This window comes from Dictyostelium discoideum, mitochondrion, assembly GCF_000004695.1.
Source record: "Dictyostelium discoideum mitochondrion, complete genome".
In the NCBI taxonomy this organism is placed as follows: Eukaryota; Evosea; class Eumycetozoa; order Dictyosteliales; family Dictyosteliaceae; genus Dictyostelium; species Dictyostelium discoideum.
The window spans coordinates 42560-55564 of NC_000895.1; the positions used below are offsets into that span (position 1 = coordinate 42560).

The window sequence follows — 13005 nt, forward strand, 5'->3', positions numbered from 1 at the left end:
AAGAAAAAAAATGAAAATACCAAATAGACAAAAATTTACAAAAAATCATAAAAGAAATTTAATAACAAAAGAAACAAGAAAAACAGGATTAGTATTAGGAAACTATGGAATAAAAGCCACAGAAACAGGATATTTAAAAATGAAACAAATGGAACGAATAAAAGGAGATTTAGTAAAAAAATTAAAAGATAATATGGATATTTATTTTAATTTTTATCCTTTATTTGGTTTAACAAATAAAGGAACAGCACGTATGGGAGCAGGAAAAGGAGAAGTATCGGAATGGTATGTTTTAGTAAAAAAAGGAAGCATAGTAGTCGAATTTATAAAGTCACGAATGACTGCAGGAGCAATGCAGAAAGTAATTCGTTATAGTGCAAATAAATGGCCAATCAAAGTAAGAATGACACAAATAAAACAGGGATTATATGAAAAAAAAATATGATAATTAAAGGAAGTAATTTTAGTGTAATGGATAATTCAGGAGCAAGAAAAGTACAATGTATTCAAACATTAGAAGGAAAAAAACCAACAAGCTTATTAAGAGTTGGTGATAAAATTGTAGTTGTAATAAAAAAAATGGAAAAAAGAAAAGGAGGAAAATACAAATTAAAAGTAAAAAAAAGTGATGTATGTTATGCAGTAATAGTAAAAAGTAAACAACCAGTAAGACGAAAATCAGGGATTATAGTTAATGCAGGGGAAAATGGAGTAATCTTATTAACAAAAACAAAAGAACCAATAGGAACACGATTAACAGGAGTAGTATTTAAAGAAGTACAACGAACGGGATTATTAAAAAATGTATCAATATCAAAATATATAATATAATGGATAATTTACAAACCTATAAATTAAGATTATTAGATAAATATGTATTAAATAAATGTATGAGTTTAAATAGAAGCAATACAAGTACAATAGCATTAGATCATGTAAATATAAAAATGAATTATAGAAAGAAAAAAAAAGAAGTGTATCAAATGATAGAATTAATAACATTATTTGAACAAATAACAGGAGAAAAACCATTGATAAAATTAAATGAAAGTACTGAAAAAAATAATGTAGTAAAATTAGAAGATTTTAAATTAGCAGTAAGATTGCATAAGCAGAAAGCAAAGTATTTTTTAAATGCATTGTGTTATGTAGGATTAGGAGAAAGAAAATATTTAACATTAAAAGAAGAAAATAATATCGATTTAGCGCAATTAAAATTATCTTATAGATATAAAAATTTAAAAATATTTAGACCAATACTAATAAGAAAAGATATGAATTTAGAAGCAAGATTAGCAATAGATATCCAATATAAAACAATAGGAATAAATAATGGACAATTAACAAAATATAAATTTTATTTATGGAAAAAAAACGAATTTAGAATTACAGAATGAAAATAATAAGAAAAAATAAAAAAGATAAAGAAAGAAGAGAAATATATAAACAAGCAGAAAAAATGAAAAACATGTATAAAATGTTACGACGTAATGAATTATTAGATCAAGAAACACGAAATTATTTTAATATGAAAGTAACAAGTAGTGAAAAAAATAGTTCAATCAGTAGAATAAAAAATCGATGTGTGGAAACAGGCAGATCACGAGGAATAATAAGTGCATATAGAATATCACGTTTACGATTTAGAGAATATATGAAAATGGGATTAATAAGTGGAGTAAAAAAAATAAGTTATTAATGAAAAAATTACAAAACGTATTTGCAGCAATAAAAACAGGCTTATTAGCAAAAGCGACAAGTGTAACCGTTATAGGATCAAAACGTGTATTTGAAATATTATCAAGATTTGAAAATGAAGGGCTAATTAGAGGATTTCAAATAATAGATATAAGTAAAAATAAAGTAAGTATATATTTAAAATATAAACAAGATATGACAAGTTTATTATCAAAAATTAAAGTAGTATCTGTAAATAAAGAAAAATTATATATAAAAGGAAAATTATTGAAAAAATTAAACACTGGAGTAAATATGTATTTTGTAGAAAGTAAATTTGGTTTACAAACATTACCTCAATTAAAAATAAGAAATAAAAGGTTATATGCGCCATTAGGAGGTGAAATAAAATATATAGTTGAAATAAATAAAGTAAATCCAAAAATACAAGAACTAATAAAAAAAAAACATGAAATATAGTCAAAATAAAAGTCTAAATACATTTGAAATAGAATATAAAATAGCGAATAAATCGGTAAAAATAAAAAGTAGTGGAAAAATGGGAGTAATAACAAAAGAATTAAAATTAAAAGAACCCGCAATCCAATCAAATAATATATATTATTTAAAAAATCATGGAGATAGTAGAATAATAATAGGAACAATGAAACAACAAATTCAAGGGGTATTAGCTGGTTTTTGTATTGAATTAAAATTAGTCGGATTAGGATTTGTTGTACATAAAGTCGGAAATACATTAGTACTAGATGTAGGATATAGTCATTATCGAAGTTGTTTAATTCCGAAAGAGGTTGTAGTAAAATTAGAAGGATCACAAATCATCTTATATAGTATAAATAAAGAAAAAGTAACCACATTTGCAAGTTTATTAAAAACGTTTAAGAAAATAAATATGTATAAAGGTACTGGAATATTAGGTATCAATGAAAAAATTAAATTAAAAAAAGGAAAAGTGAGATAAGATGGGAATAGTAATTGGAAAAATTGAATTAAATAATGAGAAGCAAATAATAGGAGAATTAAAGAAAAAAATTAAAGGAGTGAATTTTCATATTGCTCAAAAAGTAATAATGTTAAGTGGAAATGTCGCAAGTATAAAAGGAAACAAATTAATACAAAGTGAGGAAAAGCAAATAGTAGATATACTGCAAAGATTTAAAGGCTTATATTCACATAACTATGGATTAAAAGAAGAAGCATTAGCAAAAATAAGACGAATAGAAAATGTTTATAGATATATTAGAGTAAGACAAGGATATCCTGTAAGAGGACGAACAAAAAGTAATGCAAATACAGTAAAACGACAACGAAACGTAAGTACAGGTGTGAAAACAAAACGAAAAAAAATGTATTTATTAAATGGTAAACCAACAAATCGAAAAGAGAGAAAAATATTTAATAAATTAAAAAAATTACAAGAGAAAAAGAATAAAGAACAAAAAAAATCACAAAAATGCAAAACAAAAAAATAGCACATATAGTAAGAATAGAAATGTTTGAAGAAAAAATAGATAGATTAGATTTAATATTTACCAAATATGTAGAATATAAATTTCCTTTATATTTATTAGGAAAATTATGGTTATATAAATTTATAAGACGAAAATTTAATTTAATAGGACCTTTAAATGAACAAATTTTAAGTCCATATTTACAATTTAATTTATATTTTGATAAATCGAAAGCCCGAAAGGAAACGTTTAAAGTATATTTAGGAAAAATTGGATTTGTTTTATTACATGTTTTTTATTTAAGTTGTATTGCATATTATGATAGTTTTTTATATGCCAAAGTAATGAATGACTGGTTAGAAGAAGTTATGAGAACAAGATATTAAAAAAATGATAGGAATAAATAAAATGATTATACAGAGAACAGAGTTATATACTACAACAGGAGTAGTTAAAAGTACAATCCACGGAAATATTATAAATATTTCTTTTAATAGAAACATACAATATCAATATAGACAAATTAGTAATAAGAATAAAAATAGGAATTTAAGTCCACGAGTACTTAATTTAAAGGAAAAGGGCACTGCAAGAGTAACCAAATTAAATAAAAACAGAAAAAAAGGAATGAGAGTTGTACAAAAGAAAGATATTTTAAACGCTAAGTTGAATGTACAAACACCAATAGTTGTTGAGGAAATTAAAAATATTAGTTTCGCTTCACAAATGGTACATAAGGAACACGACAATTTACCGACGTTGCGGTCAAAACAACGAATGTTATTAAAAGCATATTTTGATCAATTACGAATAAACAATTTAAAGGCTGTAAATAACATTTTTACATTAAAAAAGAGAGTATTAAATTTAAAAAGCAATTATTTAATTGTAACATATAGTCCGAAAGGAACAAAAGTTAATAAGGCTAATGTTTTACAACAATTGTTAAAATATAAACAATATTTTACAAAAAAATGGGCTTTCAAACTAAAAGCGAGAGTTACAAAAACGAACTTTATAAAAACTCAAATAGCGCTGGAAAAGCAAAAAGTACGAAATATCGCACAGCCATGTTATATTAGTCTTAACCAAAAGATAAATAAAAAATTACAAAAATTACAAAAACAAAAGTTAGTTCTAACAAGTAAGGCAAAATTACAAAGATTTAAAAAACAAAGATATCTGTTTTTAAAAAGCCAAAGTAAATTAGATATAGATTTATTGTTAATAGAATTAAAAAAGAAAGCGCGACAATCGAAAATAAAGTACAAACGGCGTACAAAAAAAAAGGTTAAAAGTGTGAAGGTTATTGAGGAGTTAAAAGACTTTGTAGCTCTTGAAGAAGAAATGGAAGCTTATTATAAAACTCCAGTTGAAACAATTATGTCATCAATAGTAACAAAATATACTGAAAACGCAAAACCATTAATACTAAAAAACTTACAACAAAAATTGCGAGTGAAAGAGTATTTACAGTACTCACAAATAAGACGATTAATAGATATAACGAATGAAAAGGAATTATATAAAAATAAGGAGCTGAGCAAAAGAAATGAAAAAAAACTGAAAAAAAGTATTCAACAAAAATTTCTTAAAACTGTAGTAATAGCTGTAAATCATAAAAAAAATCAACAAAAAGATAGTAAAAAAGAATTAATTATTAAAGTATTATTAAATATCTTACGAAGAAAAGGTGAAGTACCTTTTGAAGGAAAGATAGATATGGTATTACCATATTTAAAAGAGTTAGGGAGAAAACAAGACGATGCGAAGATGAATAATTTAGCGTTAAATTTACAAATGAGGATCGTAACCGATTTATTAAACTATAAAGGTGATACAGAAGTAAAGAACAATCATGTGGCTTTAGTACGTAAACGAATAGATTATCTAAACTATATGAGTCAAAACCCACGAAGATCACGAAATGCAGGGCCGAGATCTGATTATAAAGTTATTGGGAAAGCAAAATATCAGGGAAAAATGATGTATGCTAAATTAACTGAACAAAGAAAGATGTTAGAAAATGTAGCTCTTAAAAATAATTATAATATATTAAATAATATTATAGAATCTGAAAAAAAATTATATAAGTTAAGATTACCAAAACAAAGAGTCACAGTACCGACCTTATACCAAATATATGAAAGAGTAATAAATCATATAAAAGGATTCGAAAGAAAAACACAAGGGGTATACTCGAAAGCAAAAAAATTTCAAAATATACTAACAAAACTACAAGCAATAAAAAGAAATAAAAAAGGAACTATAAAAAAAAGAAGATTGAAAAAAGCGCAAGAAGAAACGACAGCTCCTGTTACTATTCCATTAACCCAAGGGGTTTTAAGAATAACCTTAAAAAAAAAAAATATGTTTCTTGTATTACAAAATTTAAGTACAAAACATATAGATACAACAGTAACAGCAAGACAAGAATATTATCGAATATATAACCCAAAAGAAATCGATCCATTGGAGAAAAAAAAAAAACAAGCGTTGAAATTAACAGCATTAAAACCGTTAGGGCCAATAGGACGAGTGATAGGAACAGATTTATTTAGAAGAAGAGTAATAACACAAGTCTTACTAAATCTAAAAGCACAAATAAAATATAATGTATTAGATATAGAGATAAGAAAGCCGGGATTTCATTCAATAATAAATACAATATTATATAAACTATGGTATATATATGAAGATCAAGGATTACTTCGAATGTACAAATTTACAAAAAATAAAGCACATGGAAGTATGAGAAAAAAAAAACACAGAAGATTATAAGGTAAAAAAGAAAAAAGTAAGGAAAAATCCAATAACTCAGTTGGTTAGAGTATTCGTTTGATAAGCGAAAAGTCAGAGGTTCGAATCCTCTTTGGGAGAACCTAATAACTCAGTTGGTTAGAGTATTCGTTTGATAAGCGAAAAGTCAGAGGTTCGAATCCTCTTTAGGAGAATGAAATTTTGAGGGTATAGCTTAAGTGGTTAGAGTATTGGATTGTGACTTCAAAGATACCGGTTCGAGTCCGGTTACCTTCCCAAAAAAAGAAAAAAATACAGATGATAATTAGATTTAAAATAAATGAAATAGAATGTGAAGTAAATGAAGAAAAAGAAGATATAACAATATTACAAGCGTGTACGGCAAATGGAATAGAAATCCCACGATTTTGTTATCATGAAAAGTTAACAATAGCAGGAAATTGTCGAATGTGTTTAGTATATGTTACAAATGAAGAAAAATTATTAGCCGCTTGTGGAATACCGTTAGATGAGAATTTTGACGATGAAAGTATAGAAACGGAAATAGATGAAATATTAAAAGCAAGAGAAGGAGTAATGGAATTTTTATTAATAAATCATCCATTAGATTGTCCAATTTGTGATCAAGGAGGAGAATGTGATTTACAAGAGCAAACACTAGCGTATGGATTAGATACTGGAAGATTTTATATAAAAAAAAGAGCAGTAGAAATAAAAACATTTGGACGATTAATAAAAGGAATAATGACGAGATGTATTCATTGTACACGATGTGTAAGATTTTTAACAGAAATAGCAGGTGTAAATGAATTAGGAGTTTTAGGTAGAGGTTATAATATGGAAATAGGAACTTATAAAAAAAATGTAATGATTGAAAGTGAATTATCCGGAAATATCATTGATTTATGTCCTGTAGGAGCATTAACATCCGCAGTTTATGCCTATAAAGGACGACCTTGGGAATTAAAAAATATAAAAGGAATCGATATCTTTGATACTTTATTAACACCAATCAATTATCAAGTAAAAGGAGGAGAAATCTTTAGGATATTACCAAGAATAAATGATAGAATCAATGAAGAATGGATTACAGATAAAGTAAGATTTCATTATGAAAGTTATAAAATTATCGAAAAAATAAGAAAGGAAACACCAAGTTATAAAATACAAGCAAATAAATTTATAGAATTAACTTGGAAAACCGCATTAAAAATGGTATTTAAAGTGTTATTAAATAAAAAAAATAAAGTAGATTTAATAATAGGATCAAAAATAAATAGTACAAATTTAAGAATATATAAAGAATTAATGAATCGATTAGGAAGTAAAAATTATATCACAGAAAATGGTTTAATGTTTAAAAAATTTAATTATGATTTAAGAGAAAATTATATTAATAGTAATGATTTATATAATGTTGATAAAAATGATTTAGTATTATTATGTGGAATAAATTTACGAGTGGAAAGTCCTTTACTAAATATAAAATTAAGAAATGTAAATTTTGGTGATGATGAAATAGAATCTGTAAAAAAAATAGGAATTATTGGAAATAAATTTGATTGGAAACACGAAAGTGAATATATAGGAGCAACCTTAAATAGTATGTTAAAATTATTTGAAGGACGATTACCTTATTGTCAACAAATAAAAAAAAGCAAAGCGCCTTTAATTATAGTAGGACCAAGTTTATTAACTAGAATTTCATTAACATTACAAGAAATGCGAGCGATTTTCATGAAAGCATGTAATTTAAAACCAGAAAATATATTAATAATAACACAAGGAGCAAATTTTGGAATGGCATTAGAAGAAGGACTATTTAAAGAAAAGTTTAGTATAGGAGGAAATGTCTTATATAGTATAGATAGTAATGAAGTACAAGTAACAAATAAAATAAATTATGTAATTTATCAAGGAATTATAAATGATAAATTTGAAAATAAAATCGATTTATATTTACCAAGTAAACATTATTTTGAAGATTTTGAAGGAGATAGAGAAGTTTATATGAATACTTTTGGACAACGAAGTGAAATTGAGAAATTAAGCATAAGTAAAGGAAATAAAATAAAAGAAAATAGCATGATTGGATATATCCAATTAATGTATTTAAATAATAAAGAAATGACAAGAAAAGAAAAAGAACAAAAAGATATAAAACTAAGTTATAGAGAAATGAAAAAAGAAGAAAAAAGAAAAATAAAAGTAAATAAATATCTAACGATAAATAATATTATAGAAAATTATTATATGACAGATATAAATATAAGATTAAGTAAAAATTTAATGATAACCGGACAATTAAGAAAAGAAAAAAAAATAATGGAAGCAGGAATTTGGAAAAATAGAAAATGTATATAGTAAATTTAATATTACCATTAATAGGAAGTATAATAACAGGAATTTTTGGACATAAATTAGGAAATAGAATAAGTATAAAAATAGCAGTTGGTTGTATGATGTTAACTGCAATATCTAGTTTATATATTGGATATGAAATATTATTATGTAATAGTGTAGTACATTTTAAATTAGGAACGTGGATGCAAGTAGGAAGTTTAAATGTGGAATATGGTTTATTATATGATAGTTTAACAAGTATAATGATAATAGTCATAACATGTATATCAAGTATGGTACATTTATATTCGATGGATTATATGAAAGAGGATCCACATAAAACAAGATTCTTTTCATATTTATCGTTATTTACCTTTTTCATGATGCTATTAGTAACCGCCGATAATTTTGTTCAATTATTTTTTGGATGGGAAGGAGTAGGAATAATGTCTTATTTATTAATTAATTTTTGGTATACAAGATTACAAGCAAATAAATCCGCATTAAAAGCAGTAATTTTAAATAGATTTGGAGATTTTGGATTATTTTTTGGAATATTATTAGTATTTTTAGTATTTAAAAGTGTTGATTTCTCTGTAATCTTTACAATAGCACCTTTTATTACGGAATATACTATAAATTTATTAGGATATGAAGTGAATGCGATAACCTTAATAGGTAGTTTCATAGTAATAGGAGTTGTGGGAAAATCAGCACAATTAGGTTTACATATGTGGTTACCAGATGCAATGGAAGGACCAACCCCCGTATCTGCATTATTACATGCAGCAACAATGGTAACAGCTGGAGTATTTTTAGTATTACGAACCTCACCCTTATTAAGTTATTCAATAACAATATTAAATATCTTAACAATTATAGGAGCCTTAACAACTTTATTTGCAACGACAATAGGTATTGTTCAAAATGATATCAAAAGAGTAATTGCGTATTCAACTTGTAGTCAATTAGGATATATGATTTTTGCATGTGGATTATTAAATTATAATGCAAGCATATATCATTTAACAACACATGCATTTTTTAAAGCATTACTATTTTTAAGTGCCGGATCAGTAATACATGGATTAAATGATGAACAAGATATGCGAAAAATGGGAGGATTAGTAAATTTAATGCCTTTAACTTATCAATGCATGTTAATAGGAACATTAGCCTTAACTGGATTTCCATTTTTATCTGGATATTATTCAAAAGATATAATATTAGAAACAAGTTATGCAACGTATTATTGGGAAGGAACATTTGCTGCAATAATAGGATATGTCGCGGCATTTGGAACAACGTTTTATTCATTCCGATTATTAATTTTAACATTCTTTAATAAACCACGAATGCAATATAAAACAATTGCAGGAGTTCATGAAGCAAGTACAAATATGGTAATCCCTTTAGTTATTTTAGCATTATGTAGTATTTTTATTGGTTATGTAACAAAAGATTTTTTTGTAGGACTCGGTACACCAGTATGGAATAATTCATTCTTTGCTTATCCATATAATAATTTAATATTAGAATCCGAAGTATTACAACGAGAATTAAAGCTATTACCACTATTTGCATTTATTTATGGAGTAATAACCCCAGTTTTATTTTATTTTAATATAAAAGAAGATCGAATGATAAATGTAAAACAGAATTTAATGGTAAAAGAGAGTTATTTTTTTTTTGTTAAAAAATGGTATTTTGATTTCTTATCACGAGTTTTAATTGTAGTACCATTTTTTCATTTATCTTATGATGTTATGAATAAAAACTTAGATAAAGGATTATGGGAAAAAATTGGAGTCACAGGAGTAGCAACAACCTTAGTAACTGCATTTACAGCTTTAAAATTAAAAAATGAAATAACATTATCAACGTATATTAGCTATATAGTACAAACTATAATACTAATTATAGTTGTAGGAATTTTTTCTTTTATGACTGGATTTATATATATGGAATTATGTATAATAATCGGAATCTTATATATTTGTCTACCTTCAATCAAAATAGATTAAAAGTAGTCAAGTAAGTGGGTGTAAAATGTTATTCTAAAAGTAAGCTTATATAAGGGGAAAATAATATTAGTGGGCGCCCCTCCCCGCGGAAGCAAATTTATGCGTTTCCGTGAATATTTCCGAGATTAGGTAGGTTGAAATGATTAGTAAAGTAATTTCAAAAAAGCGTCCCGTATACAAGCGCAGTGTATATATAGTTTAGGTAACTCAGTTGGTTAGAGTGAAAGACTGAAAATCTTTAAGTCGGTGGTTCAAATCCACTCCTAGACATTATGGAGTGAGCTGTGTATATTTAGAGAATAGGAATAAATAAATAAAAAGAATGAGACAACGAAAAAATGTGACAAAATTTATAAAAAGAGCATATAGGGATATGGGAGAATTAAAACAATATAAACGATATACAAAGACACGATTAAATATAATATCGAATAAGGTATTTTTATTAAAGAATGAATTATATCCGTTACAACCAAAAAAAAAGAGAGGGAAAAGGGATCAACAATTGAAAACAACTTATACGAAAAAAAAATTAAAAAGAATCTTATCATTATTGTTTCGTATAGGTGGAAAAATTTATAGAAAAAAAATAAAAAAGAAAAAAATAAATTTAAAAAAACAGCAAGAACCTTTTACACAGAATTTAACATTACATCGATTATTTCGAAAGTTTTATTTAAATTTAAAATTAAAACAATTTAAATTATTATATAAGAAATATAAAGGAAATGAAAAAGTAATAATACAACAATTAGAAAAAAGAGTAGATATGGTATTATTACGAAGTGGTTTTGTAAGAAGTCTGTATGAAGCGAGACAAATAATAAATCATAAACATCTTTTAGTGAATGGAAAAATCGCAAGCTTACCTGGATATATGATAAATGTAGGTGATATTATTAGTTTTAAAGAAGGGAGCATGAAAAGAAAACTTTTAAAAAGATTAAAAAAAGGATTAATATCTAAAAAGTCAAGAAAAAGATGGACAAACCGAAACTTTAAATTTAAGCGATTTCAAAATTACAAAAGAAAAAGACAAAAAAAAAAAAATAAGAATAAAGTAAGAGCAACTGGACCAAATTATTTAGAAATATCACATTCATTATTATTAATAAGTTTAATAGAAGAGCCGAAATTAACAGCAATAAAATATCCATTTACGTTACAACCAGAAAAGAATATAAAGTTTATAACTTTATTAAAGAAATATAAAAGACTAAGATAAATAAGAAAGAATATAAGGGTCAACACTTGGCGAAAATGGTAGACGCGATAGACTTAAAATCTATTTCTATATAGAGTATCAGTTCAAGTCTGATAGTGGAGAACCCTACATTATATACTAAAAAAAAGAATGATAAAAAAACTAAAAGGTAGGCAAAGAATACAATTAATAGCATGTAATAATATAAATTATGTTTATAAAACCGAATTTCATTTAGGAGAATCCGCGTGGAAATGGAACCCAACGCTAAAAAGTTTTATATATAAAGAAATTAGTCAAATACATATAATAAGAATCCCCGCATTTTTACTAATAATAGGTAAAGTGTTAAATTTAATTAGAGAAGTAATGCGATTTAGAGGAAAAGTAGTAATCGTAGCGAATAATTTAGCAAATGGAAAAGTAATTGAACGATTAGTAAAGACAATGAGACAACCAGCGCTACTAACAAAATATTATGCAGGAGGGCTAACACGAAAAACGGAGAATCTTAGACAATATTTAGAAGCAGACAAAGGATTAACGAATCTGAAAGTGCGATCAAAGTATATAAAACAACTAATAGGATTACAAGACTTGGAGAGAAAACCTGCATATATCGTAATCTTAGATGCAATACAAGGAAAATTTTTAATAAATGAAAGTGCAATTTTAGGAATACCAACAATAGGCTGTGGAGATACAACAATAAATTTTCCAAAATTGAACTATCCATTAATAGGAAATTTTAAAAGTAGAGAGAAAAGAGGTTCAGTATTATTATTAATAAAGCATGCAATGTTTGAGGGAATGAGACAAGAAGCGACAATATTTGCAGAGTATTATAATAAATATACAAGAATGTACAAGAGCTTTTTAAAGTAATGAAAAAAAGAGCAGAGAGAATAAACAGAAGCGGAAAAAAAGAAGTATGAATTTAATAGATTTAATATTAATAGCAATATACGTAATAGGAATATCCGGTTTAATTTTTAATAAAAATAATATTATTAATATATTAATAATATCAGAATTAAACTTAGGAACATTAGGGATGTTATTTGTGTTAGCATCCGTCGAATTAAATGATATATTAGGAGAATTAAGTGGATTATATATATTAACGTTTACAGCAGCAGAATCAGCAATAGGATTAGCAATAGTGGTAATTTTATATAGTAAAACAGGAATAATAAATATCAGACATTTAAATAAATTAAAAGGCTAAAATAAAGGAAAATACAGAGGAATCCGTTGAATGATATGGCGAAAATGGTAGACGCGAGGGTCTTAGAAGCCTTTCTATAACTAGGTGGGAGTTCAAGTCTCCCTATCAGCAAAACAGGGTTCCGGTGAAGGTCTGGGGATATAGTTGAAATTGGTATAATATGGGTGTTGCATACCCGGGTTATGGGTTCGAGGCCCATTGTCTCCAGCAAAGTCTCTTTTCGTCTAGTGGTTAGGACATTGGCTTTTCATGTCAAGAACATGAGTTCGATTCTCATAAGGAGCACCTTTAGCCAAA

General features: G+C 26.0%; 14 protein-coding genes and 8 non-coding genes across 22 annotated transcripts; all 22 read left to right on the forward strand.

Moving 5' to 3' along the window:
• Positions 1 to 10: 10 nt before the first annotated feature.
• Positions 11 to 445, forward strand: rpl16 (ribosomal protein L16). The gene has a single exon. The coding sequence runs from the start codon at positions 11 to 13 to the stop codon at positions 443 to 445; it is 435 nt and encodes a 144-aa protein (NP_050095.1).
• Positions 442 to 831, forward strand: rpl14 (ribosomal protein L14). The gene has a single exon. It carries the CDS (start codon positions 442 to 444, stop codon positions 829 to 831), a length of 390 nt encoding a protein of 129 aa, NP_050096.1.
• Positions 831 to 1397, forward strand: rpl5 (ribosomal protein L5). Its single transcript has one exon. It carries the CDS (start codon positions 831 to 833, stop codon positions 1395 to 1397), a length of 567 nt encoding a protein of 188 aa, NP_050097.1.
• rps14 (ribosomal protein S14) lies at positions 1394 to 1699 on the forward strand. Its single transcript has one exon. It carries the CDS (start codon positions 1394 to 1396, stop codon positions 1697 to 1699), a length of 306 nt encoding a protein of 101 aa, NP_050098.1.
• Positions 1699 to 2157, forward strand: rps8 (ribosomal protein S8). The gene has a single exon. The coding sequence runs from the start codon at positions 1699 to 1701 to the stop codon at positions 2155 to 2157; it is 459 nt and encodes a 152-aa protein (NP_050099.1).
• rpl6 (ribosomal protein L6) lies at positions 2147 to 2659 on the forward strand. The gene has a single exon. It carries the CDS (start codon positions 2147 to 2149, stop codon positions 2657 to 2659), a length of 513 nt encoding a protein of 170 aa, NP_050100.1.
• Position 2660: 1 nt separating this feature from the next.
• On the forward strand, positions 2661 to 3170 carry rps13 (ribosomal protein S13). Its single transcript has one exon. The coding sequence runs from the start codon at positions 2661 to 2663 to the stop codon at positions 3168 to 3170; it is 510 nt and encodes a 169-aa protein (NP_050101.1).
• Positions 3152 to 3535, forward strand: rps11 (ribosomal protein S11). The gene has a single exon. It carries the CDS (start codon positions 3152 to 3154, stop codon positions 3533 to 3535), a length of 384 nt encoding a protein of 127 aa, NP_050102.1.
• A 4-nt stretch (positions 3536 to 3539) lies between these two features.
• DidioMp36 (ORF796) lies at positions 3540 to 5930 on the forward strand. Its single transcript has one exon. It carries the CDS (start codon positions 3540 to 3542, stop codon positions 5928 to 5930), a length of 2391 nt encoding a protein of 796 aa, NP_050103.1.
• Positions 5931 to 5955: 25 nt separating this feature from the next.
• trnI1 lies at positions 5956 to 6029 on the forward strand. Its single transcript has one exon. It is a non-coding gene; the product is annotated as a tRNA-Ile (tRNA).
• Positions 6029 to 6102, forward strand: trnI2. The gene has a single exon. It is a non-coding gene; the product is annotated as a tRNA-Ile (tRNA).
• A 10-nt stretch (positions 6103 to 6112) lies between these two features.
• Positions 6113 to 6185, forward strand: trnH. Its single transcript has one exon. It is a non-coding gene; the product is annotated as a tRNA-His (tRNA).
• Positions 6186 to 6206: 21 nt separating this feature from the next.
• DidioMp37 (ORF688) lies at positions 6207 to 8273 on the forward strand. The gene has a single exon. The coding sequence runs from the start codon at positions 6207 to 6209 to the stop codon at positions 8271 to 8273; it is 2067 nt and encodes a 688-aa protein (NP_050104.1).
• On the forward strand, positions 8264 to 10276 carry nad5 (NADH dehydrogenase subunit 5). Its single transcript has one exon. It carries the CDS (start codon positions 8264 to 8266, stop codon positions 10274 to 10276), a length of 2013 nt encoding a protein of 670 aa, NP_050105.1.
• A 196-nt stretch (positions 10277 to 10472) lies between these two features.
• On the forward strand, positions 10473 to 10546 carry trnF. Its single transcript has one exon. It is a non-coding gene; the product is annotated as a tRNA-Phe (tRNA).
• Positions 10547 to 10598: 52 nt separating this feature from the next.
• rps4 (ribosomal protein S4) lies at positions 10599 to 11501 on the forward strand. The gene has a single exon. The coding sequence runs from the start codon at positions 10599 to 10601 to the stop codon at positions 11499 to 11501; it is 903 nt and encodes a 300-aa protein (NP_050106.1).
• Positions 11502 to 11521: 20 nt separating this feature from the next.
• Positions 11522 to 11603, forward strand: trnL1. Its single transcript has one exon. It is a non-coding gene; the product is annotated as a tRNA-Leu (tRNA).
• Positions 11604 to 11630: 27 nt separating this feature from the next.
• Positions 11631 to 12365, forward strand: rps2 (ribosomal protein S2). The gene has a single exon. It carries the CDS (start codon positions 11631 to 11633, stop codon positions 12363 to 12365), a length of 735 nt encoding a protein of 244 aa, NP_050107.1.
• A 46-nt stretch (positions 12366 to 12411) lies between these two features.
• On the forward strand, positions 12412 to 12708 carry nad4L (NADH dehydrogenase subunit 4L). Its single transcript has one exon. It carries the CDS (start codon positions 12412 to 12414, stop codon positions 12706 to 12708), a length of 297 nt encoding a protein of 98 aa, NP_050108.1.
• Positions 12709 to 12737: 29 nt separating this feature from the next.
• On the forward strand, positions 12738 to 12819 carry trnL2. The gene has a single exon. It is a non-coding gene; the product is annotated as a tRNA-Leu (tRNA).
• A 23-nt stretch (positions 12820 to 12842) lies between these two features.
• Positions 12843 to 12915, forward strand: trnA. Its single transcript has one exon. It is a non-coding gene; the product is annotated as a tRNA-Ala (tRNA).
• Positions 12916 to 12921: 6 nt separating this feature from the next.
• Positions 12922 to 12993, forward strand: trnE. Its single transcript has one exon. It is a non-coding gene; the product is annotated as a tRNA-Glu (tRNA).
• Positions 12994 to 13005: the final 12 nt, after the last annotated feature.